Raw genomic sequence first — 24,887 nt, 5'->3', positions numbered from 1 at the left:
AAAATGAAAACCCTGATTTGGCAACTTCAATCAAACGATTGGTAACCACGTTTTCTTTTTCAGGGTGGAGGATACGGAAGAAATATTTCTTAATGAAGATTAAAAATCAACCAAAGGAGCGGCTAGCGTTGAGCTGGGCAAGTTTCACTTTTGGGGAGTTCTGTCATCTCTTCCAAGCGGGTTGGCAGCATTTTCCGGATTTCTTCCTTTTTCACCGCACTTCTACATGATGCAGTTTTTAGTAACCGCCCACTTTGTCTGTAGCGAAGATGCTGTGAATCTGTAGGAGTATCACGACGTAAACTGGGCTAGAGCAGAATGAGGACAACCAGCATGGGACCCCAGCAGAGATCTCTGCCAAAGCTAATGCAATCTGTGACTCATACAGCCCACCAACCTCTGGGGGACAGCGAAACAAATCTTATAGGGTTAACACAGAGATTTCTTTCCGCTCTGGCCTTTTGCCTTGAATGTCCATCAATGGCTCAAGCAGCCTTGTAACCAAGACTTTCAATCATGGAAGCAGTTCCTCAGCACACAAGCCAAGATGACAAAAGAAGTGCACTTCTGTGACACCCTCCCCAATAGTGCAGATGGGTCCTAAAAGTAAACATGGGAAAGATGAGAAGGGAAGGAAGATGAGACATCATTTAGTGGCAATTGGGCATACAGTGGTACCTCCAGTTACAGATGTTTCAGTTTACAGACTCCTCTAACCCAGAAATAGTACCTCAGGTTAAGAACTTTGCTTCAGGATGAGAACAGAAATTGTGTGGCGGCAGCAGGAGGCCCCATTAGCTAAAGTGGTACCTCAGGTTAAGAACAGTTTCAGGTTAAGAACGGACCTCCAGAACGAATTAAGTTCTTAACCCGAGGTACCACTGTACTGTATTCACAACAATTTTCTTATAAGCTCTGTTGGCGAGAGCGTGGTGCTGATAATGCCAAGGTTGCAGGTTTGATCCCAATATGGGACGGCAGCATATTCCTGCATTGCTGTGCGGGTTGGGTTAGGTGAGCCTCAGGGTCCCTTCCAACTCTGGAATTCTATGCAGAGCAGGCGGGGCCCAGGGCCGGATTTAGGTTTGATGAGGCCCTAAGCTACTGAAGGTAACGGGGCCCTTTATATATCTAGCTGTCGTTTGTCAACAACAAATTGTCGCTGTTAGAAATGAGCAAACCAGTGATATTTTAGGGAGCAGGCTAGCAGGCGCAGCCCATTTCTTACATTATAGGAGCCTACACAACACAAAACCCTGTTGCTGTATGTAGGTTTTATTTTATTAGTTTTTTATCTTATATGTTGGAAATGTACATCCAGCTTCTTTTCCCCTTTAATTTTTTTTGGGGGGCCCCCAAGAGAGTGGGGCCCTAAGCTATAGCTTGTTTAGCTTATACGTAAATCCGGCACTGGCTGGGCCACTGGGGTGGAGTGGAGGGCAGGGCAGGGCAGGTGCTGTTGATGTTGCATGGGGTGTGCTGCTGGTTCCATCCTCTTCCACAGCAACCAGAATAGGCTATGATGGATGAAGCTGGCTCGCTGATTTTTGCAAAAACAAACAACAACCCCCCCAAAAACCCCAACAACCTTGCAGACCAGTTCTGACCCTGAATGCTGCCAGTGCCATTGCTATTTTTTGTGGGGCTGGCGGTTTCACATTGCATGGGCTCATCAAGAGAAGTGGCTCCACTTCTGGAACCAGTGAGGATGCTTATGTAGGGACGCAGGTGGAACTGTGGTCTAACCCCTTGAGCCTAGGGCTTGCCGATCGGAAGGTCGGCGGTTCGAATCCCCGTGATGGGGTGAGCTCCTGTTGCTCAGTCCCAGCTCCTGCCCACCTAGCAGTTCGAAAGCATGCCAAAAAGTGCAAGTAGATAAATAGGTACTGCTTCGGCGGGAAGGTAACCGGCGTTTCCGTGCGCTGCTCTGGTTCGCCAGAAGCAGCTTAGTCATGCTGGCCACATGACCTGGAAAAACTGTGGACAAACGTCAGCTCCCTCAGCCAGTAAAGCGAGATGAGCGCTGCAACCCCAGAGTCGTCCGTGACTGGACTTAACTGTCAGGGGTCCTTTACCTTTATCCCTGCTGGTTAGAGTTCATAGGAGTTGGAAGTCCAATGACATCTGGAGGGTACTGTGCTGGCTGCCATTGTGGTGCTTCGATTACAGTGTGTGCCTGTTCTTTTTATCAGCGTGTGGTGTTTTGTTTGTTTTTTGTCATTTTGAGTAACGTAGTAATTGTATTTCCAGGCTGACCTGGGCCCTGACAAGTACCTGTCTGACAAAGATCTTCAGTGCGCTATGAAACTTCTTTCTTCTTGTTCTGTGAGTAGTTTCTTTAATTATCACTTTTAATCCACATACTTTCCTTGGTCCAACACAAAAGTCAGTGGTGCACAGAGGTGACTGTATCCCATCTTGATTTCAAAGCCTGGCCCTTGGGCTACCTACCACGCATGCATCGTTCTTAAACTGGATGGGCGTTTAAAGTGCTTTTCATTAGCTGTGAATCTCCCTGTCACAGCCGGCTAGGAGTTTATTTTGAGCGTTCTCTTTTTGTTAAGTAAATAAAAGAAATACCGTATTTTTCGCTCTATAGGACACACTTTTTCCCCTTCAAAAATGAAGGGGAAATGTGTGTGCGCCCTATGGAGCGAAGAAGCCATAGCCCCGCGACCCTCTCCCAGCTGAAGAGGTGACGTGCGGCTATGGCAAGAGCCTCTATAGCCGCGCGTCACCTCTCCAACCGGGAGAGCACGCGCGGGGCTAAAGAAGCCCCGCTTACCCTCTCCCGGCTGGAGAGGTGGCGCACAGCTATGGCAAGAGCCTCTATAGCCGCGCGTCACCTCTCCAACCGGGAGAGTGCGCGCGGGGCTAAAGAAGCCATAGCCCCGCGACCCTCTCCCAGCTGAAGAGGTGACGCGCGACTATGGCAGCAGCCTCTCCGCTGCGCGCCTTTCCGCTTCTCCCCGACCTGCTCTTTGGGGCTGGTGGTGGGCTTCCCCCCACCAGCCCCAAAGAGCAGATCGAAAGGAACCTGAAGGTAGCCACCTGAAGGTAGGCCTGAAGGCGACTGAACGCACCTTAAACGGCACCTTGTTTTAGAGGGGGAAAACAAAAGGGGGACAATTCTCCCCCTCACTGTGCAACACCTCCTGCCGCTTCGCTGAAGGGGTGCTGGGCAGAGAGGGGAAGAATTTTTTTTCTTGTTTCCCCCCCTCTAAAACAAGGTGCGTCCTATTGTCCGGTGCGTCCTATAGAGCAAAAAATACGGTACATTTTATTGCAGGTTTTGTTTCTTGCATTTTGTTTTTTAAATATGTTTTTATTGTAATATTTTCTTGGGTAACAGTAGAACAGGCTTCCTCCACCTCGGCCCTCCGGATGTTTTGAGACTACAATTCCCATCATCCCTGACCACTGGTCCTGCTAGCTAGGGATCATGGGAGTTGTAGGCCAAAAACATCTGGAGGGCTCAGGAAGCCTGCAGTAGAACATATAGAGTCTCTGTTTTCAAGTTGTAAACTCCATCATATTCAGAGAGTGAGACGTTTCTTTTATAGGCAATAAGGGGTTGAGGGAAAAGAGAAGTCGGAAGAGAGAGGGGAGGAAGCGGGAGGCAGTAAAAGTTCATTGCTCTCCCCTTTTGGGATCCCCAGCAACTGGCAATTCTGCCTTTCAGCAGTTAAGGTGAAACATAGCCATCTTGGCTAGTAGCCATTAAAAAAAGCTGCATTGAAGACTTGTGCACGCTTATTCAAAAGCAAGCCCCACTATGTTAATGGGGATTTTAACTGTGTGGATCTGGTAAAATGAGGTGTGCAACCATAAGCTCTGCAGGAACAAAACAAGTTTATTTGTGAGCTAATTTGTGCAAACAAATGAACTACCCTCATGGTTTCATTCCAACCACCATGTGCAGTAGTAACCTTGTATGCCCTTCTCTTTTATCACTTTAGGCATTAGATACTTATTTACAATGCAATAGAAGCTCCTGAGAGTGTCGTTTGGTTTATTCCTGTAAGCAAACACATTTCAGAGTTGCCACAAAAAAGCTGATTATGATGTTCAAAATTTAAACAAAAGTAAAGGTCTCTGCTGGGAAACGCTAATCCTTTAAATGTGAGCAATTGGCCGTGCACAAATTTGTCTAGAACACACAGCAGTGTTTTTGCCAGCACATCTCTCAGTCTTTTGAGCAGGCTGTGGCATTTGCTGCATACTGGGGGGGGGGGGGACTGATCCTGCAACAATCTTCTTGAATTACTGTGTGCAGGATGTCCCTGGAACTTGGTCATGTGAAGGAGTGAGTCATGTTTGGTACAATGAATGTTCAACAAAAACAGGGGTGTTTTATCGAGCGACAGACTGGCTGAGTAAAGCCCCGTTCAAACTGTCATCTTAATCATCCCTTCCCCTAGCTTGGTGCCTTCCAGATGTTCTTAACCATGAGGTTGAAAGGACTCCATATTCCCCATCACTGGTTTAGATCACTGTGAAGGCCGTACTTGCACGTTGAACTTGGTGGGACTTAGGATCAGAACGTTAGAAAACTTAAATGTGTTCTCTCCCTTTTTTAAAAAACAGCATCCCTATATTTACAAAGTCACTTTTGCAATGGCCAATGAATCTTCTGCACTGGTAATAAGACCCTTCAGCGAAAAAGGAACACTCAAAGACCTGATATATAAGGTAGGGTTAAGTATGCTCTCGAGGCGTAATGTTTTCAAGGTACATAAGTAACGTGGACTTGATGTATTTGCAGAGCGTATTTTTTAGGTCTGCAACACTGAATAAATCTAAAGAACCATTTTGCTTGCATGCTATATATATATCCCTAATAACTGGACAGCAGATTTTTACAACATAGTATGGTGTATATATTCTTTTTAATGAAGTTCTTATAAGCACCAAGCACCAAACTAAGAGGCATTTTTGGCATTTTCAACTTTTCTTTCTCACACACAAGGGTGGGTGGGGTGTTCCTCTTCTAAGATGTTGCCTGCTATAAGACCTGCATCTAAAATCAAGGAAAACTATGCCTTGCTTCAGAACTATTGTTTTACTCACATGCAAATGTAATTACTTAGGACTGTATCCAACTCAAGTTCTACTCGAGAGTGGATCAACTGAAATGATGCACCCAAGTTGTCCATTAATTTCATTAGGTCTACTCTTAGCAGGACTATCATTGGACACAACCTTTAGACTGCAGCTCATGTGATTCATTGCCTAAAGATTTCTTTAATCAGGGACCTGCCCTAATATTTTCTTAGTGCATGCAAGGGAAAAAAAACTTTTTAAGAATTGAAATGCCTTGCTCTGATGTGATAACTTCTGTGATGTTTGAGATTAAAAACAAAATTGCTGTTACGATTATTACAGGCGAAGCCAAAAGATCAATTTCTGAAGAAGTACTGCAACCCGAAGAAAATTCAGGGTCTTGAACTTCAGCAAATTAAAACGTTTGGCAGACAAATTCTAGAGGTACAGGATTTTTTTTTTAATTGTCTAAAATAGATTTGCTGTTAAGGCAGACAATCCACTTGAAGTTCTAAACAGTAACGAAAAGTGTATCTGAAACCCAATTCAGCTGTGAATGTTTTCCCATGTGTGCTAGAAATGTCACATTGGAATGCAAAATCCAAATGAATTTTCCAGAGGAAAATGGGTGAGGTATGACTGTATGCGTGCAGGTAGAGAAGACTCTAGCCTTGCTTGCATTTTGTTCCTGTAAAATGTTCCTGGGGGGCAGGTGCAAAGCAGCTATCTAGCACACCTTACCTGGGAAAGGGACCTACTTCTTGCCATATAGAAGTCAATCTGTTTTGAAAGAAACTGTCCCTCGATACGTTGATGCATGCCTAAGATCAACGGCTTTCGACCATTTTGAGTCCATGACTCCCTTGACCAAATACAGTCTTTCTGTGTCGCCCCTGTGGGGCTCATTCAGAAGCCCAGTTATGTCAACCCTTGCCTGCAGAGCTAGCAGCCTCTCACCCTTTTTCGAACTCCCTCCCTTGTGGAGTGTTCCCTCAGCCTCCTCTTTGGGAGTCCTCCGGGCAGCTGCTGCTACCATCCCTGGTCTCCCCCCACCTCAAAGAGAGGTTCCTCCTCACACTGCCCCACAGGGGCCTGGGACTTGTCTGTCCATTCCCAGCAGCAAGGGTTGGCAGACTGGCTAGCTGCACTCCCTCATCCACTTGCTTGCTTATTCCGAGGCCGTCTCAGCTCCTGGCAACCAGCACCCCCTGGCCAGCCCCAAAGGCACCATTCTCCTGGGGAGCTTGTAGCCAGGGCAGCTGCAACAAACAGCTGTGGAAGCCTTGGGGAGGCAGAGACGCAAGGGGGCACCAGAGGAGGGAAGGAAGGAAAGAGGGCCAGAGGGCCAGTGTTGCCCATGGCACCTCTGACCATCATTCACAGCACACTGGTTGGAAACCACTGCCTAAAAATGCAAAATGTGCGGGAATGTTCAGGGTGGCAGGAGAGGATATATTGTTTATTAATATCCCTAATAATAATAATAATAATAATAATAATAATAATTTATTATTTGTACCCTGCCCATCTGGCTGGGTTTCCCCAGCCACTCTGGGCGGCTTCCAACAAAGATTAAAAATACATTAAAATGTCACACATTAAAAAATTCCCTGAACAGGGCTGCCTTCAGATGTCTTCTGAATGTCAGGAAGTTGTTTATCTCTTTGACATCTGATGGGAGTGCGTTCCACAGGGTGGGCGCCACTACCGAGAAGGCCCTCTGCCTGGTTCCCTGTAGCTTTGCTTTTCGCAATGAGGGAGCTGCCAGACGGCCCTTGGCGGTGGACCTCAGCGTCCGGGCAGAACGATGGGGGTGGAGACGCTCCTTCAGGTATACTGGGCCGAGGCCGTTTAGGGCTTTAAAGGTCAACACCAACACTTTGAATTGTGCTTGGAAACGTACTGGGAGCCAATGTAGGTCTTTCAAGACCGGTGTTATGTGGTCTTGGCGGCCGCCCCCAGTCACCAGTCTAGCTGCCGCATTCTGGATTAGTTGTAGTTTCCGGGTCATCTTCAAAGGTAGCCCCACGTAGAGCGCATTGCAGTAGTCCAAGCGGGAGATAACCAGAGCATGCACCCCTCTGGCATGACTCTCAGCCTGCGTACCAGATGGAGCTGGTAGGCAGCTGCCCTGGATACAGAGTTGACCTGCACCTCCATGGACAGCTGTGAGTCCAAAATGACCCCCAGGCTGTGCACCTTCAGGGGCACAGTTACCCCATTCAGGACCAGGGAGTCCTCCACACCAGCCCGCCCCCTGTCCCCCAAAAACTGTACTTCTGTCTTGTCAGAATTCAACCTCAATCTATTAGCCGCCATGCATCCTCCAACCGCCTCCAGGCACTTGCACAGGACCTTCACTGCCTAACTTGCGTTCAGGCAGTACACAGCATCAATCCTGAAGGCAGACTTAAAGTTACAAATAGCAACATGTCGATTTACCCCATATGGGGGACAATCCCTGTGCTGCTGTTGGCTGCAAGCCAACAGAGCAGTCCTAGCTGGAAGCAGACTAAAGGAGAAAGAGAAAAAAGGGGGGCGGGAGCTGCATGACTCATCCTTTTGTTACCTGGACAGGTAAGGTCATGCCCACCTCTGGTCACATGCAAGAGGAAGGATGCTCCAGGCCAGGAGGTACAGGAAGTTTCGACTGGCTGGACCAAACATTCCCTTGCATATCCACTCTAGCATTATAAGGAATGTTGCACTTGACTGCTACCCGTGGATCACATCCCACAAAATGCAGATGTGCACCTTGTGAGTTTGAGGTGGCTTGAGAAGGGAGGGAAGGTATTTAAGCAAATTATTGACAGAATGGGAAGAAACTGAGATGTAGCATCTGAAAGGGGAGAGGAAGGGCTATTGGATAGTAATAACAGAAGCATCAAAGGCGGTTGGGCAGGGGAAGTGTGAATAGGGCCTGTACCCATCACAGAACGAAAGCCCCCAATTAATGCCCTTTGGGATGTGTGGGAGGGTGTGGGATACATCCTTGGACAGGCACTTAATAGATCTTGGCAAGGGAATTCATTTCCTCAAACTAAAACATCTGTGTGCTTGGTCTCCTAGGTCTTAAAGTTCTTGCACGAAAAAGGATTTCCGTACGGCCACCTCCATGCTTCCAATGTCATGATGGACGGGGACACATGCAGGTTACTGGATCTGGAGAATTCGCTGCTGGGGCTCCCCTCCTTCTACCGGTCCTACTTCACACAGTTCCGCAAAATTAATGTACGTCGAGGCAAGCATCTTTGTGCGTGGGAATCCGTTATAGATGTCATACGTTGCAATAGTTGTTTTATTTAAAAAGAAAAGCTATTCAGTAATGCTACGAGAGAAGCTTAATAGAAAGTTGTTTAAAGGATGTTTGGAAACACAGCAGTGTGGTTTTTTTGGTTTTGTTACAAGAACTAGTTAACACTTATCTCTTTTTTTGGAAGAAAGAGGAGGAGAAATGGCGGGTGGCACCAAAAACCAGAAGGGAGAAACCCCTGACTTGTTCTGGTTTTGTTTTCCTAGAGGGAGAGGGAGAACGATAAGCCAACTCTGAAATGCTGAAACCTTGCAGTATGTAGTTGGCTTTTTCAGATAAATATTATATTGCACAATAAATGTACAGTTGCTATTCCTTTGCTACAGTGTCTTTTCTCCAAAGAAGGGCATTTGTGAATACCACATTCAGTGGTACCTTGGAAGTCGAATGGAATCCGTTCCGGAAATCTGTTTGACTTCCAAATTGTTCAGAAACCAAGGCGCTGCTTCTGATTGGCTGCAGGAAGCTCCTGCAGCCAATCAGAAGTCACGAAAGTCACATCGATGTTCGGGTTCCAGAGAACATTCGAAAACCAGAACAATCACTTCCAGCTTTTGATTGTTTGGGAGCCAAAACATTCAACTCCCAAGGCATTTGAAAACCAAGGTATGACTGTATTGTAGTACTGGTGCTGTAAACTTGTGAGCAGAGTACTGATGGATTATCCTGGAGGGGGTGGAGTCTTGTTTTATCACTTGGAAAAGCTCCTCTCTCTATTATAATGTCATACTTAACATCACTTATCTGATGGGATCTCTGCCATATTGGTAGTCCTGAAAATACCTTGTAGAACAAGTTGGATCTTGCTGCTTTCAAAAATTGTTACCTAGTTGTTTTGAGTTTGCTCGAGACATGAGCTTGCAATATAAGCAGTCAGCAGAGAGGCTGTTTTGTGTCTGTCCCAAATCACAGTTCCCTAAACTTGCTAATCCTCCTGTGGCTCGATCTTAACCCTTGCCTGCTCAGAAGCAAGTCCTGTTGAGTACAATGGGACAGACTCCCAGGTAAGTGTGTATAGGAATGTAACCTTAATTCATGTAATTCATGCTTGCCGTTGGCGGTTATTCATTTTGCAGCAAGTACACGCAGGAAGTAAACATTCGTTACAAGCGCAGGATCGCTGATGCCAGTGGAGAGTAGGGTTCATGTGATAATCACGTGATATTTTAAGCAAGCTGTCTCTCCCTCCCATTTCTTTTCGCAGACTTTAGAAAGTGTTGATGTGCATTGCTTTGGTCACTTACTGTACGAAATGACCTACGGGAGACCCCCGGACTCTGTTCCAGTGGACAGCTTCCCCCCTGCACCATCCACATCTGTAGGTGAGTGAAATGCTCAAAGCAACATTTCAGTCTAGTTCAAGCGGAAACTCGGATTGTTTGCATTTCTTTCATGGGCTTCTACATTTCTCACCTTCAACTTAACTTCTGTATTTCTCACCCCTTCAGTAACTGTACTGGAATCCATTATTTCTCCCGAAGCCATGAAGAACGGCATGCCTACAGTCTCCCGGCTCTTACAAATGCCGTAAGTCCCTATTTGTTCACCCTGTACAGGCTAGTCACTCCTAACTGGCTTTGAGTGACTCACTTGGTCATGGAACCACATGTTTGAACATCCGCTGTATAGTTTTGAAAGTTGCTTTGTTCGCTGTGCATTCAGATGCCATCACCACATTTTGTGTGGTGGTTCCTGGGATCACAGAGCAGGTTTTTGTCTATACAGCTAGACGCCTTTTTGAGTCAGGGTGGTGGACTGAACCTTTTGAAATGGCACTGGTTTGCACCACTATTTTAAAAACTGCACTATTTTTTTCATTTCGTAGAATTTCTGAGCAACACTGTGTAGGAGGCTGCTGTCGCCTATATCACAGCTAAGGCTGGCTCCTTGGAATTGAAGTCTCATGGTTTAGTCATTGCACGGCAAGCTATTTTTGCAAAGCAGCTCCTTACCTAGTTGTACTAGTTTCCGCTAAGCTGCTGGAGACTTGAGTTGAAAGGAGCTGCTTCACCCATATCTACCTTGCCATATGGAGCTTAACCCAATTAGCTGCAGTTCCTATAAGCCCAAGTGCAAAATGAAAAAATCCAGCAGTTAGGTAGGATGGTGCTTGCTGGCTGGCTTTTGAATGTGCATTTTCTGTTTGTTTTTTATTTCAGGTTATTCAGTGATGTCCTTTTAACAAATTCAGAAAAAACACAGTTTAAGGTACAATTGAATTACATTGATGGCAATTTGCTTTTAATAGTATATTTTTTCTAGCCGTCCCTTCCCAACTTTTCAGTCCTTGACACATTGCTACCTCCCCCTGGCACCCTCTCCCCCTAAGCCCAACAGATTTTTACAGAATATCTGCAGGAATGCCATGTTATAAATACAGTGGTACCTTGGGTTAAGAACTTAATTCATTCTGGAGGTCTGTTCTTAACCTGAAACTGTTCTTAACCTGAAGCACCACTTTAGCTAATGGGGCCTCCTGCTGCTGCTGCCGCCGCCGCCGCGCCGCAGCTGCACGATTTCTGTTCTCATCCTGAAGCAAAGTTCTTAACCCGAGGTAATATTTCTGGGTTAGCGGAGTCTGTAACCTGAAGCGTATGTAACCCGAGGTACCACTGTATTAGTCTCTGTCACCAAGCTGTGGACCTTTTTCTTTTCGCTTATCAGATCCCCACTAAGTTAAAAGAAGCATTGAAGATTGCCAAAGAATGCATAGAGAAAAGACTAGTAGAAGAACAGAAACAGGTAAGTTTTGAACCTCTTTCCATTAGTGCTGGTGGTTTCTCAGACAAATTTATAGTCTGCTGCTGATTATTATTATTATTTTGGGTAAATATTTTTATAATTATTTCATTTTATAGTGTATATAAAGCAGAGAGAACCATTACAACAACATCTAATGGGGAAATGATTTTTGAATTGGTAAACATTTGTAATCTGCTTTGCCCCCTAAGTCCTTTTCTTCTTCCGTTAAAAGATTCATCAGCACAGAAGACTGACGAGAGCCCAATCTCATTATGGTTCAGAGGAAGAGAAAAAAAAGAGGAAGATCTTAGCACGAAAAGTAAGCAGCACTGGAATCTAAGATTAATAATAATAGTTCTCTCAGAATGGGAAAATAGTGTCTATGCGATCATCCCATTTCAAACTGTATACAGTATAACAGGATACAAATATGTTAGGCAGCTATTTATCCCTGCTTAAAAACTTTATTAATAAATATAATGGGAAAATAGTTCTATTTATTAATAAAGTTTTAAAACAGGGGTGGATAGCTGCCTAGCACATTGTTGTTTATCTCATTTATATATATCTCTTCTGCCTAAGAAGATAGTGTCTTGGGATCATTCTACTTCTGTACTTGCAGCAACTCTGTGAGAGAAGCTAGAGTTAGAATAAGAAGTTTTAGCTATACTGAAACTTCCTGGCTAAGGGGATTTCAACCCAGCTGTTCCTGATCCAAGTCTAGCATTTTGAACACTACCTCACAATGCGGTAACTTGTGGTAGATCTGTACCAACTCTGTATGGGTGCTTGTGGAGATGGGTCTATGTCAAAAGACTTTGATGTGCATCCTACCCTCAAAAGTTCATAATGTGACTGTCTGGCGGGAGACAAACACAGGCTGAAATCTACCCTGCACAAAGGACCACACTACTGGTTCAGTCTACATCCTGTCCACAACTGCGATGGCACATTTCTAAGCCAAATAATCATTGCTTCTCGAGGTAGTTTCTCATGGGCAAAAATCTAAACTGGTGAGGGGAAGGTTCCACTCATTTAAAGGACGTTGTTCTCCTCCGTCAGCACGTTGAGGTAGTCAGAAGAATGGTCCCAGCTAACGCAACAAGAGGGGAAGATTCCAGTTCCAGGTCTCAACACTGCCTTTTGAAACTGTTGTCATGTTTTGACAATAGTAGTGAGCTCCAGTTGCCACTGTGCACTGAAGCTGTACCTGCAGTATTCTGAAAGGTGGTAATTGGTGAGGATTTGGGCGCCCTGTGTAAATGCTCTTGGCCCCTGCAGTTAAGACTTGTCCACCATCGCTGCTGCCTGTCATGCAGTCGCCATGCTAATTCTCACAGGGTTAATGCGTGTGAAATGCGCAGGCCTGTTTGGAACTAGGAAAAAGAGTTGCGAAACGGCAATCGGCTAACCACTTGTGAACTGTTGGATCTCTTCCTTTTTGTGCCTGCAGAAGTCTAAACGCTCGTCCTTTGAGAGTGGAGAGGAACAAACGATGAAATACAGCAACTCTAACAATTCAGGTAACTAACTACACCAGGGGTCAGCAAACATTTTCAGCAGGGGGCCGGTCCACTGTCCCTCAGACCTTGTGGGGGGCCAGACTATATTTTGAAGGAAAAAAATTGAATGAATTCCTATGCCCCACAAATAACCCAGAGATGCATTTTATAAGACATCTGAAGGCAGCCCTGTTTAGGAAACTTTTAATGTTTAACAGACTATTGTATTTTAATATTTTGTTGGAAGCTGCCCAGAGTGGCTGGGGAAACCCAGCCAGATGGGCAGGGTATAAATAATTATATTATTATTATTATTATTTATTATTATTATTCAGGTAAAAACACCAGGCAGGCCCCACAAATAACCCAGAGATGCATTTTAAATAAAAGGACACATTCTACTCATGTAAAAACACCAGGCAGAACCCACAAATAACCCAGAGATGCATTTTAAATAAAAGGACACGTTCTACTCATGTAAAAACACGCTGATTCCTGACCATCCGTGGGCCGGATTTAGAAGGTGATTAGGTCGGATCTGGCCCCCAGGCCTTAGTTTGCCTACCCATGAACTACACCAAGATAGGAGCCTTGTTGTGACATATGAGGCACTGGAGCAAGATTTTTTTCCTGCGGAGTCTAATGAAGTGTGTGTACAGTGCTGACAATGCCATTGCTACGAGGCTGTCAGATCTCGAGCTGTGAGCTAGGGGGACTTTTTCTGGGATAGTGACTTGCAGTGCTCAGGATCTCCTTGTTAAGCCATTTTCCATAGATGCACAAGGATTCGCATACACTTGGGTTGGCACACCCTTGCCTTGGCTGTGGCAGCCCTTTGTGGCAGCAGCCATTTGCTTATGGTGAGCCTGACTAATACACTGAGACCAAAAGCTGGAAAATGCACACCATCTCAATGTGAATTAACCAATATTTCCCTTCTGCTTCTAGCAATTGATTCACCAGGAAGGGGAGGAAAGCTGCCTGCATGAGAAGGGCAATAGGCCCTTGATACACATTCCAAGCAGAGCATTTTTATTTTTTTTAAAGAGAGATATGTGTTTATTAAGTTTTCAAACACAGCAACATCCAAACGAGACTTAAACAATAAAGAGCGACTATATAGAGCACGGTACTCCCCTTAGAATAAAATTAATAGAAGGTTCTGCATACTTTTGCAGACCTTGTAATAAAATATATTCCACCAAGGGAGATTTTGGAAGCGTCGCTTATCAATAAGGTAGCCTCTCCACATAGAGAGATGTGTATTGCTGCGCAGCACTTAGTGACCCAAATTAGATTGTGGACAGAAGATACATGAAGAAACCCATTGGGGTCTGTTGCTTTAAAACAGACAAGCCTGAACTTGAGCAATGGGAAGCTGTGGATTTGATCCGAGCAGTGGCTGGAGGTAGACCGTGCTCCCCAGTGGGCTGTTCTTCAAAATGAAATTGGCCTTGTGTCTTCTTCCCAGCGTATGGAAAAGAAGCAGGGGTTTGATTAGACAATAGGCCTGTGGAACAAGAGTTAAATACACACAGACACACTCTGATCTGATCTGATCCATGGCCACTGCTGCCTGCTGCATAACTCTCTCTAAAAAAACAAAACCAGCATTGGGAGACATTTTGTCCAACTCCCACATATCCCCTAGTTTGGCTCTCAAGGATTTAGTAACTCATTACTTCCCAGAACTTTTTCATGGTGTACAATCTTGTTCATGACCAGGTGCCGACAACATCCGCTGACCTGGCAAAACCCACCTGCAAATCCCCTTGTGTTTAGCTAAGAGTACAGTTGGTAAAGTTTCTTGCTGGAATTTTAATTCCCCTCCAGGCAAGTTTGCACTAGTGGGATCACTGCTCCGAAGGATAGAATTACTCTCTATGAAGCAGACAGAGTATTGAAATTTGCACAGGGTTTGCCCTTCTCTGCTGCAAACTGCATGGCGTGACCCACCACCGAACAGCCTGGCCTTGTTTGCATCCCACCCACTCATATTCTGCCTAGTTCCTCAGCTTAGCTACAGGGCCAAACTGTATCATGTTGAACGCATCTTTGCATTCAGCATGGCTTATTTAAAACAAAAACAAAACAAAATAGCTGCCGGGGTGGGTCTTTGTTTAAAAGTCAGGACTGTGACAGGTGAGGAGAAATTTAATTCTTTTGCTTCCCGACAAGAAAAGACTGCCCCACTCCCCACCACTGCCTGCTATTTTGTTTTGGAAGGAAAACTCTCATTGGCGCTAATGAAAGCTTTCCTCTTGATACTAATAGTAGTTTGAGGGGAGGTGGGATTTTCATATGGACTGTGGCAGAGAATGAAATAGTTAAATTCCCCTTCCCCTCCTGCTGTGGTCCTGATCTTGAGTGTCTGCCACTGTATCTGCCTCGCCGAGAGATCACATTCACCCAATCCTATACCAGCTGCACTGGCTCCCGGTGGAGTACAGGATCAGGTTGAAGGTGCTGGTTTTAACCTTTAAAGCCCTATACGGCCTAGGACCCTCGTACCTACAGGACCGCCTCACCTGGTATGTCCCACAGAGGAACTTATGGTCAGCAAACAACAACACTCTGAAGATCCCGGGCCCCAGGGAAATTAGACTGGCCTCGATCAGAGCCAGGGCCTTTTCGGCTGTGGCCCTGGCCTGGTGGAACGCTCTCCCACAAGAGAATAGGGCCCTGCAGGATATGACATCTTTCCGCAGGGCCTGCAAGATGGAGCTGTTCCGCCAGGGCTTTGGCCAGGGTGCAGTCTGACCTATTTTCCTTTGTATAAGAACAAGCATGAAGGAGGCCTCCCTGCCTGTTCACAGGTCCTTATATGATCAGTGAAAACAGTTGATCCTGGCAAGTATTAACTGCTCTCAATCTTAACCTGGGAACTGCCATTTGTCCAGATTTTAATTTGTCCGAATTAATTTTAAGATGTATTTTAATTAATTGATGCCTGCTTTTATATATACTGTGTTATTTATATGATGTTAGCCGCTCTGACTATTATTATTTATTACTTGGGGTTTTTTAAAAAACAGTCACATTAAATGCGCCTCTACATTTAACATATAATGTGCAGTTGGCCCAGCCCCCTCCCTGTATGTGTAGGTTTGCTGCTTATTTCAGCAAGCCTCATTTTAAGCAGTGAAAAGGATTTTGAAACTGCACCTTTTTAGCAACTCTGGATGTTTCTTATTCAGCAGGCTCTGGGGCGAGTTCACCTCTGACGTCACCTTCTTCCCCTGTTCCACCTTGTACAGCAGGTGAGTTAAAGAGTCGACACGCCGCCTGCCCATCTCTCTCTTGGGTTTTGTTGCCAAGCTGAAGAATGACTAATTTTGCTCTTGATGAGGCAGGAAATAATACCACTTGCCTTAAAACGCATCTTGATAGCTTTTTGATTCTGCCTTGTCACCATAGAAGAGAGTTCAGATTTTGTGTTTCTTCTTTGAATCTGGCAAACTGTTTTCAGCCTTCTTGTTTTATCAGCATAATCGTGAATTACTTGATGACTCCGTGCTTCATAGTTTGTACTTCCTTTAATCCTGCCTGCCTGGCCCCTTTGCTGGTGCTCAATCTAAGTTATTCCCAGCCCATTGAGATGACTTCGTTTAAGCACCAAAGCAAAATAGTCTGTATAAGATATATTCATATGTTCAGGTTAATACCTCCTTGTTTTCCAGTGTGGTGGGTTCTTCTGTCTGCCTTTTTCACTGTGCCTTTCCTTCCTGTTTGTTAGTTCAAGTTTTCCTCTATCCTGTCTTAGGATTTTTCAGGCTTCAGTCAAAGCCCCCTAAGTGGGTTTCTTTCACATGGAAGGGGCAGGAAGGGAAATCAGAGAACTCTTTTGTGCTGTCTCTAAACTACTTGGGTCCACCATACGTTTGGGCCCTTTGGGTCTTTGCCCGTGCTGCACGACCAACCGTCTTACTACATGTCTATGTGTCACCCCCTTGCACCTTTCAACGGTTTGAAAAAGCGCTTGCTCCACTTTCAGATGACAAGACATACACATTGCTAGGCATCCTGAGTGGTGCGTTTTCTTAATAGAATAATACAAATTGGCATTTAAAAAAAGCCCTGATTGAGCAGCTGATAACGGTGTACTTGTGATGGATGAAACAGCCACGTGAGTGGTTTAAACTGTGTGTTTTCCAATGGAACAACAGAGTACACAATAAATGCATATTGTGTGTTTGTGTGGTGAGTGGCAGCTCAGAAGTGAAATGACTTAATGGATTTCCTTCCTCCTGCTTGGATACATTACTCCTTAATTTATTTAGATAGTGGCAGATATTGATTGTCACACAAACCTCTGTGGTTCTAGGCCTTTGGTAGATATAATTTGGGCACAGTTGCTTGCTTGTTTTGATATTTTGTCATGAGCTTACTAAATCCATATATAGTGGCTGAATTAACCTTGGAAGGTAGTGGATCATTTCAGGTCTGTTTTCTAGTGATGTCTTCCATACAAGACAAATGGATTTTGAAAATGTATTTCGAGATCGCTGCTGCTTAGATTCTAGGGATAGGATTGTGAATAAGATACCTTGTCTAAAGGGACCTACTATCCACAGTGCTTGACATATGGGAGTCCATAGTTCAATAGACCACATACATGTCTTGCAGAAGGCTACAGGTTTGATTCTTAACTCCTGCAGTTAAAAAATCATAGGTAACAGGACTGCCTTTTTCTAAGAGCTTGGAAAGTTGTTGCCAAGCAGAGTAAGCAATACAGGCTAGAGGAGAGAATCTTCTGATGCTATAAAACAGCTCCAGTCTCTGAAGTCTTTCAAATGGGGGGGGGGGAAGGTTTTGTATGTGGTGTATGTACTACGATCTGGATCTGAATCTGGGCAATTCATTCTAGGCCAGTGGTTCCCAAACCTTCCCTCCCTGCCCATGGACCACGTGAAAATTGCTGAGGGTCTTGGTAGACTGCTTAATGATTTTTCTGCATGTTGTTAGCAATTGTAAGGCACTCTGTTAGATGCTATATGATATATTTTCTCATTGAACCAATATTAAACTTCTTAATTATAGCCTTGCATTAATTTAGCTGCTAATCCTCTCTGCTCCTTTTAAGTGCTTCCTCCCAACATCACTTCTGGTCCACCTAACTCACCCTCTGGGTTGATCACTGCGTTGTAAGAGTGACAGAGGTTCACCGCTGCTTCTACTGCTGTCACTCTTCACAGACAGGCCGCGAACCACCTAAATGAAGCTTGCAGACAGCACCGGTGGTCCATGGACCACAGTTTGGGAACCCCAGTTTAAAGCCATAGAAAAACATGTCAGCAGGCCAGTTTGTCTAACCATTGTGTTCATAACTGTATTTAATAACCGATGTCTGTATCTCCTTATTGTTGTTGAATAGCCCTCTTAACATCAGAATACTGACTGTTTGTGCTCTTTTTCCTGTCTCTTTTCTTTCTCTCTCTCTCTCTTTCCTTTCCGCTGTCTTCAATAGAGCATGCACCATTTTGAACGTGAATTCTTGGTAAAGTAATCTGATGTTGATGTTTAAAGATGTTTACCCAAAATGGAAAGCATTATTCAGAAGTTATTGTGGTGAACTGTGCGTTAAAAACAAACCGAAACACGCTTTGCCATCTCTCTTCAGCTTTTAGCTGGATGATTGCTTTTTAAACATTTTTTTCTTTTTAATGTCGAAACCACAGTATCGATGTCTCTACGAAGACATTGGTGAAAGGGCAAAGAGGTACTCTTTGCTGTCAGCAGTTAAGAAAAGAATATTTTCCTTTGCAGCCTTTTGAAATATGTAATACAGGGGGACACTCAAGGAACTGAAAGGGAAGGAGGCATGAAGGAAAATAAGAACTGGCCCCTGAAGGACACCCCCCCACACACACAAAAATGACAAACACAAGAGTCGGTGAATTGCAAGAGGCAGTCCAGTATATTTTGGTGCTAGCAGAACACCCCCCCCCAATTATCCCCATGATGGTAAAAGTGTTACCTAGATTGAAATAAATTTGTGAGCCGATGTAGTCAAGTAGGCAGGTGGAATGCCTTGGCCAAGTTCAAATCACCTCTCAGCCATGAGACTTGCTAGTTGACCTTGGATCACTATCTACAGTTCCAGGAGAGATTGTAGGCACTAATCAGTTGCCCTTCAATGGTAGCATGAATTATGTCACGTGAGAGTGGGCTGCTCATGTTTTTGCAGCCAGCGAGCTGACCCTAAAGGGCTGAGCAGCCCTTTAGTGCTGTGGGGATATTCTATAGCACAAGGATGGGGAATCTGGTCCTACAGAAATTGCTGAACAACAGTTCCCACCATCCCTTTCCATTGGCCAAGCTGGCTGAGGCTAGCAACATCTGCAGACCAGAGATTTCCTCGCTGTCTTCCATAACAGCGCATGATTTGTTGGCAAGGGCAGGAGTGGTGATATTCCACTAGTAGAGATCCTTTCCTACCCACCTGTCTTGTTCTTCCCAACCCCAACCCTGCCCGGAATGCGGTGGTGGGAGATGTTACACACAGATATTTCTCTAGAGCTAAAATAGCTTAAGCGTGAACAGGTTTGAACCGAGCTGGCTTTATTGATGGTATAGATGGAAAAAGACACAGTAGCCTTGGTCTTTTAGCTAGGTGCTGTTGGCGTCAGTTGGCTGTAATTAATGTATTTACTCGAATGTCATGCACATCTTTTTTTGGCCAAGTTATGTCACGGAAATCAGGGTGTGCATTAGATTTGATGGTGCATTTACATTCGCCAGCAAATACTTTATTGGTTTCAAGGTTTTGAAAATTGAAGTGTGGGTTAGATTTGATGGTGCATTAGATTCGCGTAAATGTGGTAATCTTTCATGCTGGAATGAGGGGAGGGAATCTGCAAATTATTGGATGCAAACTAGAAAGATAAAGAACATCATTAGGTTCTTTTATCATCCTCTTTGATGCTAGGGAGTGTGGCTAGTTTGCCCTTCCATTTTAGTCCTATATTTATAACGGGGCAAATTTTAATAAGCCGTTAAGGCTTTAGTTCAGGCATCGCCAAACTCGGTCCTCCAGATGTTTTGAGACTACAATTCCCATCACCCCTGACCACTGGTCCTGTTAGCTAGGGATGATAGGAGTTGTAGTCCCAAAACATTTGGAGGGCCAAATTTGGGGATGCCTGCTTTAGTTAATAGATGTGGGCTGAATTGGCTGAAGATTGCCGTTTCATCGAATAGTTGTTTTGTTAAATCGTAATGGTGTGTTTGGGCAAATTCTTGATTTTAGGGAGTTTAGTGGAACAGAAATTCTGCTGAACGTACCAGACCTCCTAGCCAGTATTACGATTCCTTTGCTTTTGCCAATCAACATACTCTTCCAAGTGAAATACTGCTTAATTAAAAAAAGGAGGAACAGCAAGTGGCAATATTGGCAGATTTAACAGATTGAGCAATTAGTCTGCTCATATGAGTAGTGTGTAAAAGAACAAAGGAGGAAATTCTAGGAATTCAAGTGGAGATTTTTATGAGTTATGGTTTGTATTGCCTGAGTAATGTAATTCCTCCACATGGAGGAAATCATTTCTGCTATAGAAGTTGGGTGTATATGCTTTTAAGAGAGAGTGGGGAGAGAGTGGTCTTTGCACCTTCTTAAATGGGTATTATGGGCGCTTTTGACACTGGTGCAGCAAGACCCCACTTAGCATTCCCTAGTGAAACAGAAGTCGGGAGTAAAGTCAGCAAGGAGAATTAGGAGTATTTAATTCTAACAGACCCGCAAGCTGGAAGAAGAATGTTTGGATCACCCCGCTCCATCCCCTATTTGCTATCTGAAAAGACAAATCGAGGCCAGAGAGTCTCTAACTGGATTTTCCCCCCAAAATTATGTTCAGTGAAGCAACATAAGTACCCAGTGTAAAAGTCCAAGTACTATTTCTAGTAACTGAGGGTGGGACTTTGTGAATTCCTAAGTGTAGAAAGCTGCCTTTCATTGGACTGTTGGCATTTTCATCTGTCACTGTAATTGCAAGCAATGCGCCTTGGCATCCTTTTGCTTTCGATCTTTTGTTCCTAGCATCCTGCAACTAATTTTGCATTCTCAGTTGGTTCTTATGGTCGGTGCATTTTTACCTATATGCATCTAGCTTTTTATACCTCCTTCTTTCACTTGGTTGTTTGGTTGAATGCTACTCGTCTTCGCAACCTGCTGTGTTTAGATGTCTCTGGGATGGTTGAAAGACAAACCTGTATGTGCTTGTTTAGGATGCTGGTTATTTTTTTTAAAATAAACTCAATATGTATTTGCTGCTTGATCGTCCTCAGCTGGTAGCATGCTGCTGTTTCTCCCCATGTTCTTCCTTTGTCACCCCATCATGCATTTTTCGCCATACTGTACATTTTCTTTCCTGCAGCCTTCTTCGGTTCTCTCTCAGCTTGTTCCCTCCCACCCCCCAAAGCATTAAACTGATTATCAACTGAATCAAAGCATTTAGAAATATTGTTGCTGGAGAAAGTTTTTCAAAGGGATTTCTCTATGAAGAATTTGAAACCACATCCCTCGCTGCCATTAGCATGTCAAAGATGGTGGCTACATGTGGCTTCTCTGGTTTTAAGCTGATGTGCTGTGAGATTGGGACTGTCAGGCTGGCTTTTGTCTCCTGAAAGGAGCAAGAGGATGAAAAAGCGATTGCACCTTAATACAGTGCTGCTTCTCCATGCCTGCTGTCATAAGCAGCAGCTCTGCCAACATTTTAGGCAGGATTTGGTCCAAATGTACACAGGGTGTTGTACAACGTTGCCAGCAGCTGCATTGGGTGTGGAAAGTTGATCTTGGCTTGCAGGCTACCTCTAACCTGCTAAAGCCTTTTCACTGACGCCCTCTGCACTTGCCTAAGGGTTACCTGCTCTGTGGGAAAGGACTTTAGCTGCCAGGATGTTCTGTTTACCTGTAGTCTAGTTTGGTCCGGGACGCGGGTGGCGCTGTGGGTTAAACCACAGAGCCTAGGACTTGCCGATCAGAAGGTCGGTGGTTCGAATCCCCGCGACGGGGTGAGCTCCCGTTGCTCGGTCCCTGCTCCTGTCAACCTAGCAGTTCGAAAGCACGTCAAAGTGTAAGTAGATAAGTAGGTACTGCTCCGGTGGGAAGGTAAATGGCGTTTCCATGTGCTGCTCTGGTTCGCCAGAAGCGGCTTAGTCATGCTGGCCACATGATCCGGAAGCTGTACACCAGCTCCCTCGGCCAATAAAGCGAGATGAACGCCGCAACCCCAGAGTCGGTCACGACTGGACCTAATGGTCAGGGATCCCTTTACCTTTACCTTGGTTACCTTTAGTTTCCCATATCCATAAAAAATCTGGCTTTTCAAACATCTTTTATTCTGACAATCATAATACAGTGGACGCTCGGGTTGCGAACGTGATCCGTGTGGGATGCACGTTCGCAACCCACGTCTGCACACACGCGGGTTGCAATTTGGTGCTTCTGCGCATGCGCGACCGCCGAAACCCGGAAGTAACCCGTTGCAGTACTTCTGGGTTTCGGCGGTCCGTAACCCGAAAAAATGCAACCTGAAGCATCTGTAACCCGAGGTATGACTGTATTTGATAAATCATTTTATTACATACATGGAGAAGATAAGAGCAATCCAACAAATGTGTGATTGCTAGGAGGAGAACCTTGTCTACCTTCTGTAGGAATTCCTGAAAACGCTTAGTATCAAGCAAACTCAAAAGTCTTCCACGTGCGATCTTCTCTTTGACTTCAGCAGTGGGTTGGGGCACAAATGCTGGAGAGCAGCCCCATGTGAATTCTTTTGCCATTCAACCCTTATATGGCAGTGGTGGGAAACCCGTGGCCTTCCAGAAGTTGGGCTCCCAAGTCCCTATCGGCCCAGCCAGCGTGGCCAATGCTCAGGGATAACTGTAGTCCAACCACATCTGGAGGGCCACGGGGTCCTCACCCCTCCTGTGTGGGTTTTCTCCATAGTACCAAGCTACTAAGAGGATACAGTGACTTTTGTCTTTTAAGCCAGTGATAACAGTGAAGTCCTGGGTAGGTACTAGTGCAGGCACCTATAAAATAAGAACATTTTGTTGTTTTTAATTGTGCTCTTTCCAGGGTGCTGTTCTGCATTTCTAGATATGCTGGCCTGGTGCCTATACCCAAGGTATATTTTCAGAGGTGGGTGGGTGTATCGTCGGTGTAGATTAAAACCAAAAAAGGAATTACTCTTCTGGCTATCAGCTGCAGTTACTTCTACCCCATTTTCCAAAGAGAGAATTATAGCTATGGCAGCCTCTTAGCTCTGTTACGGCACTCTGTTCGTATCCTGGAAGAGCTAATCCTGAAGTTGTTACTGCTGTGCTTGTCAGGGATAATGTATAACGTAGAGAGGAATGCCTGTTCTTATTTTGCACCGTGAACCAAAATGCCATTGTGTGCAATGCACATAAGGACCCTGCGCCTATCTAAGCAAGACTCACAACAGTGGTCCTTGCCTTAGCTGCGCATGAGAAGCAGGCACCAGCTTTCACTCAGCATTCATGTAAATTCAAAGATGGAGCGTGTTACTGAGTTAGGTGGTAGTCAGTTTGAGGCAGATGTTCCTTGCAATGCTTCTCTACTTAGCGTCTAGAAATAACGTTTGGAAGGCCAATATCTTGCTTGTACAAGCTGAGCCAATGCTGTTTGGCTGCATCCCACAAGCTACGGGACGTAGGCAATATATCACTGGTCTACAGCCCAGCCCTGGAATGATAATTATTTCCTGCTCCAGTTTGATTGTCCACATGACCATGCATTGCAAGGACCATAAAACATCTTAGTGTGACTTACTTCTCCTGCCTGCCCTTTGAATCTATTCTCATCCTTCTCCTGTATGCCTGTATTCTTGTCCATTTTTTAATTATTATTTTTTAACCTGAAATCATCTTGGCTTTTTTTTTTGCATGCTTTCCTACCGTACTCTTTTCTTTTGTACATTGGGCAGTTTTCGCAGATGTGTCATTTTATCCAGCAGTATCTTGCTTTCATGGGTTTCGGTTTCTGACTGTGTTCCGTCTAATATCTTCCCAGCAGCAGGCGCCTCGACAATTCCTTCGCCGCCGCCGCCGCCAGCAGCTCCCCCTCCTCCTCCTAATTTGGATGTGGCAACGCAGCCTGACCTGCGGCCTGTCAACAGCACAAGCCGGGGCGCCTTACTCAGCTCAATTCAGAATTTCCAGAAAGGAGGTCTGAAGAAAACAGAAACCTGTGACTACAGTGCTCCTAGAATCAGCTGAAACTGTTCATACTGACCCAGCTTGGGGTATTCCTTGTGTTCTAGGAACAAATCTTAAATAACTATTTGATATAGCCACTGCCTGGTGGCGTCTTGTTTTACAGCTGCTTGTTTAGAGCCATTTCAAGCTCCCCCCCCTCCCCCCCTCCCTTAGCACAATCTCTTAACTGAGTAGCAGTACCGTGTCAAATTGCTTTGCCGTTTTTGGAGGGTGAAGTGTCGATTCTGGTTTAAAGGAACCCTCCTTCTTTTAGGGGGGGGTGGGATCTTGTTTTTGGCAATGTTGTATTCCTTCTAATAGAATAAAAATAGCTCGACAACAGCAGTTCATTTTCTGAGACCTGCTTCTGAAGGTTTAAAACCCGGTACATCAAGATTTGATGCATTGAATTAGCTTTAATTATGCTAAACATTCACTCAGTCTGAAAGTTAACACTGGTGAGAGATTTAAGGCTTGGTCTCCCTTTCTTCTCTGCTCTGTAAAGTCCTGAGCATTACTCTTAATACTATTGAAAGGCCTGTTAACCTAAGATGGCTCTGCTTTAAAAGAGGAGTAATTCAAGCAAGTAAGTTTTGTAATGAGCTTGTGTTACGCTTAAATTGGGAGTTGCAGGGCGTTTCCATCAAACCAAAATCTACAGCAATGTGAGATGTGTTGTTGAAGTGGGTGTTAACAAAAGAGCTCCATAATTTAATGTTAGTGAAAAGATGCCCTTCTTGATTTGCTCAAACTCTTAAATTGCACTTTAAAGGATTATCGCTAGATTTTTAAAGTCGAGTATACACCAGTGTTTGTTACTATGCAGAGTGTCATTGTGTATAAGATTTCATGTAACCTATTATATTATTCAGTCATATTTTTATTAAAATAAATGTTAATGGAATTTCAATAATGCTGGGAGGGGAACACACTTTAATGTTAATTGCCACCTCTGTGGTGAAAAATGTGAATGTCTTGAAGCTTTAAAATTCCATTTATCTATGTGGTTTTGGCAAAGATTCTTTGCAGCACCTTCAGCCTTACATTAATATGCACTAATTTCTGAA

The 24,887-nt window shown here is 44.6% G+C and overlaps 1 protein-coding gene across 6 annotated transcripts in view; it reads left to right on the top strand.

Annotated features, from left to right (window-relative positions):
* Nucleotides 1–24,733, top strand: part of PXK (PX domain containing serine/threonine kinase like) — a 54,628-nt gene extending 29,895 nt beyond the window's left edge. Inside the window, exons 6-19 of one of the 6 annotated variants that reach the window (XM_053378383.1) lie at nucleotides 64–137; nucleotides 2,251–2,325; nucleotides 4,588–4,692; nucleotides 5,386–5,487; nucleotides 8,113–8,274; nucleotides 9,561–9,678; nucleotides 9,805–9,883; nucleotides 10,516–10,564; nucleotides 11,021–11,098; nucleotides 11,331–11,417; nucleotides 12,552–12,621; nucleotides 15,801–15,860; nucleotides 18,068–18,097; nucleotides 23,639–23,745. In XM_053378383.1, the coding sequence (XP_053234358.1) occupies nucleotides 64–137; nucleotides 2,251–2,325; nucleotides 4,588–4,692; nucleotides 5,386–5,487; nucleotides 8,113–8,274; nucleotides 9,561–9,678; nucleotides 9,805–9,883; nucleotides 10,516–10,564; nucleotides 11,021–11,098; nucleotides 11,331–11,417; nucleotides 12,552–12,621; nucleotides 15,801–15,860; nucleotides 18,068–18,084 (1,076 nt within the window). In that variant the 3' untranslated portion in view covers nucleotides 18,085–18,097; nucleotides 23,639–23,745. Of the gene's footprint in view, nucleotides 1–63; nucleotides 138–2,250; nucleotides 2,326–4,587; nucleotides 4,693–5,385; nucleotides 5,488–8,112; nucleotides 8,275–9,560; nucleotides 9,679–9,804; nucleotides 9,884–10,515; nucleotides 10,565–11,020; nucleotides 11,099–11,330; nucleotides 11,418–12,551; nucleotides 12,622–15,797; nucleotides 15,861–18,067; nucleotides 18,098–23,635 lie in introns of all 6 variants that reach the window. The other 5 variants (XM_053378380.1, XM_053378382.1, XM_053378379.1 and 2 more) reach the window with 5 other exon arrangements.
* Nucleotides 24,734–24,887: the final 154 nt, after the last annotated feature.

The sequence above is a fragment of the Podarcis raffonei genome, chromosome 2 (genome assembly GCF_027172205.1).
Source record: "Podarcis raffonei isolate rPodRaf1 chromosome 2, rPodRaf1.pri, whole genome shotgun sequence".
NCBI lineage: Eukaryota > Metazoa > Chordata > Lepidosauria > Squamata > Lacertidae > Podarcis > Podarcis raffonei.
The sequence above is the reverse complement of the archived record's forward strand: the minus strand, read 5'-3'. Positions and strand labels throughout refer to the sequence as shown.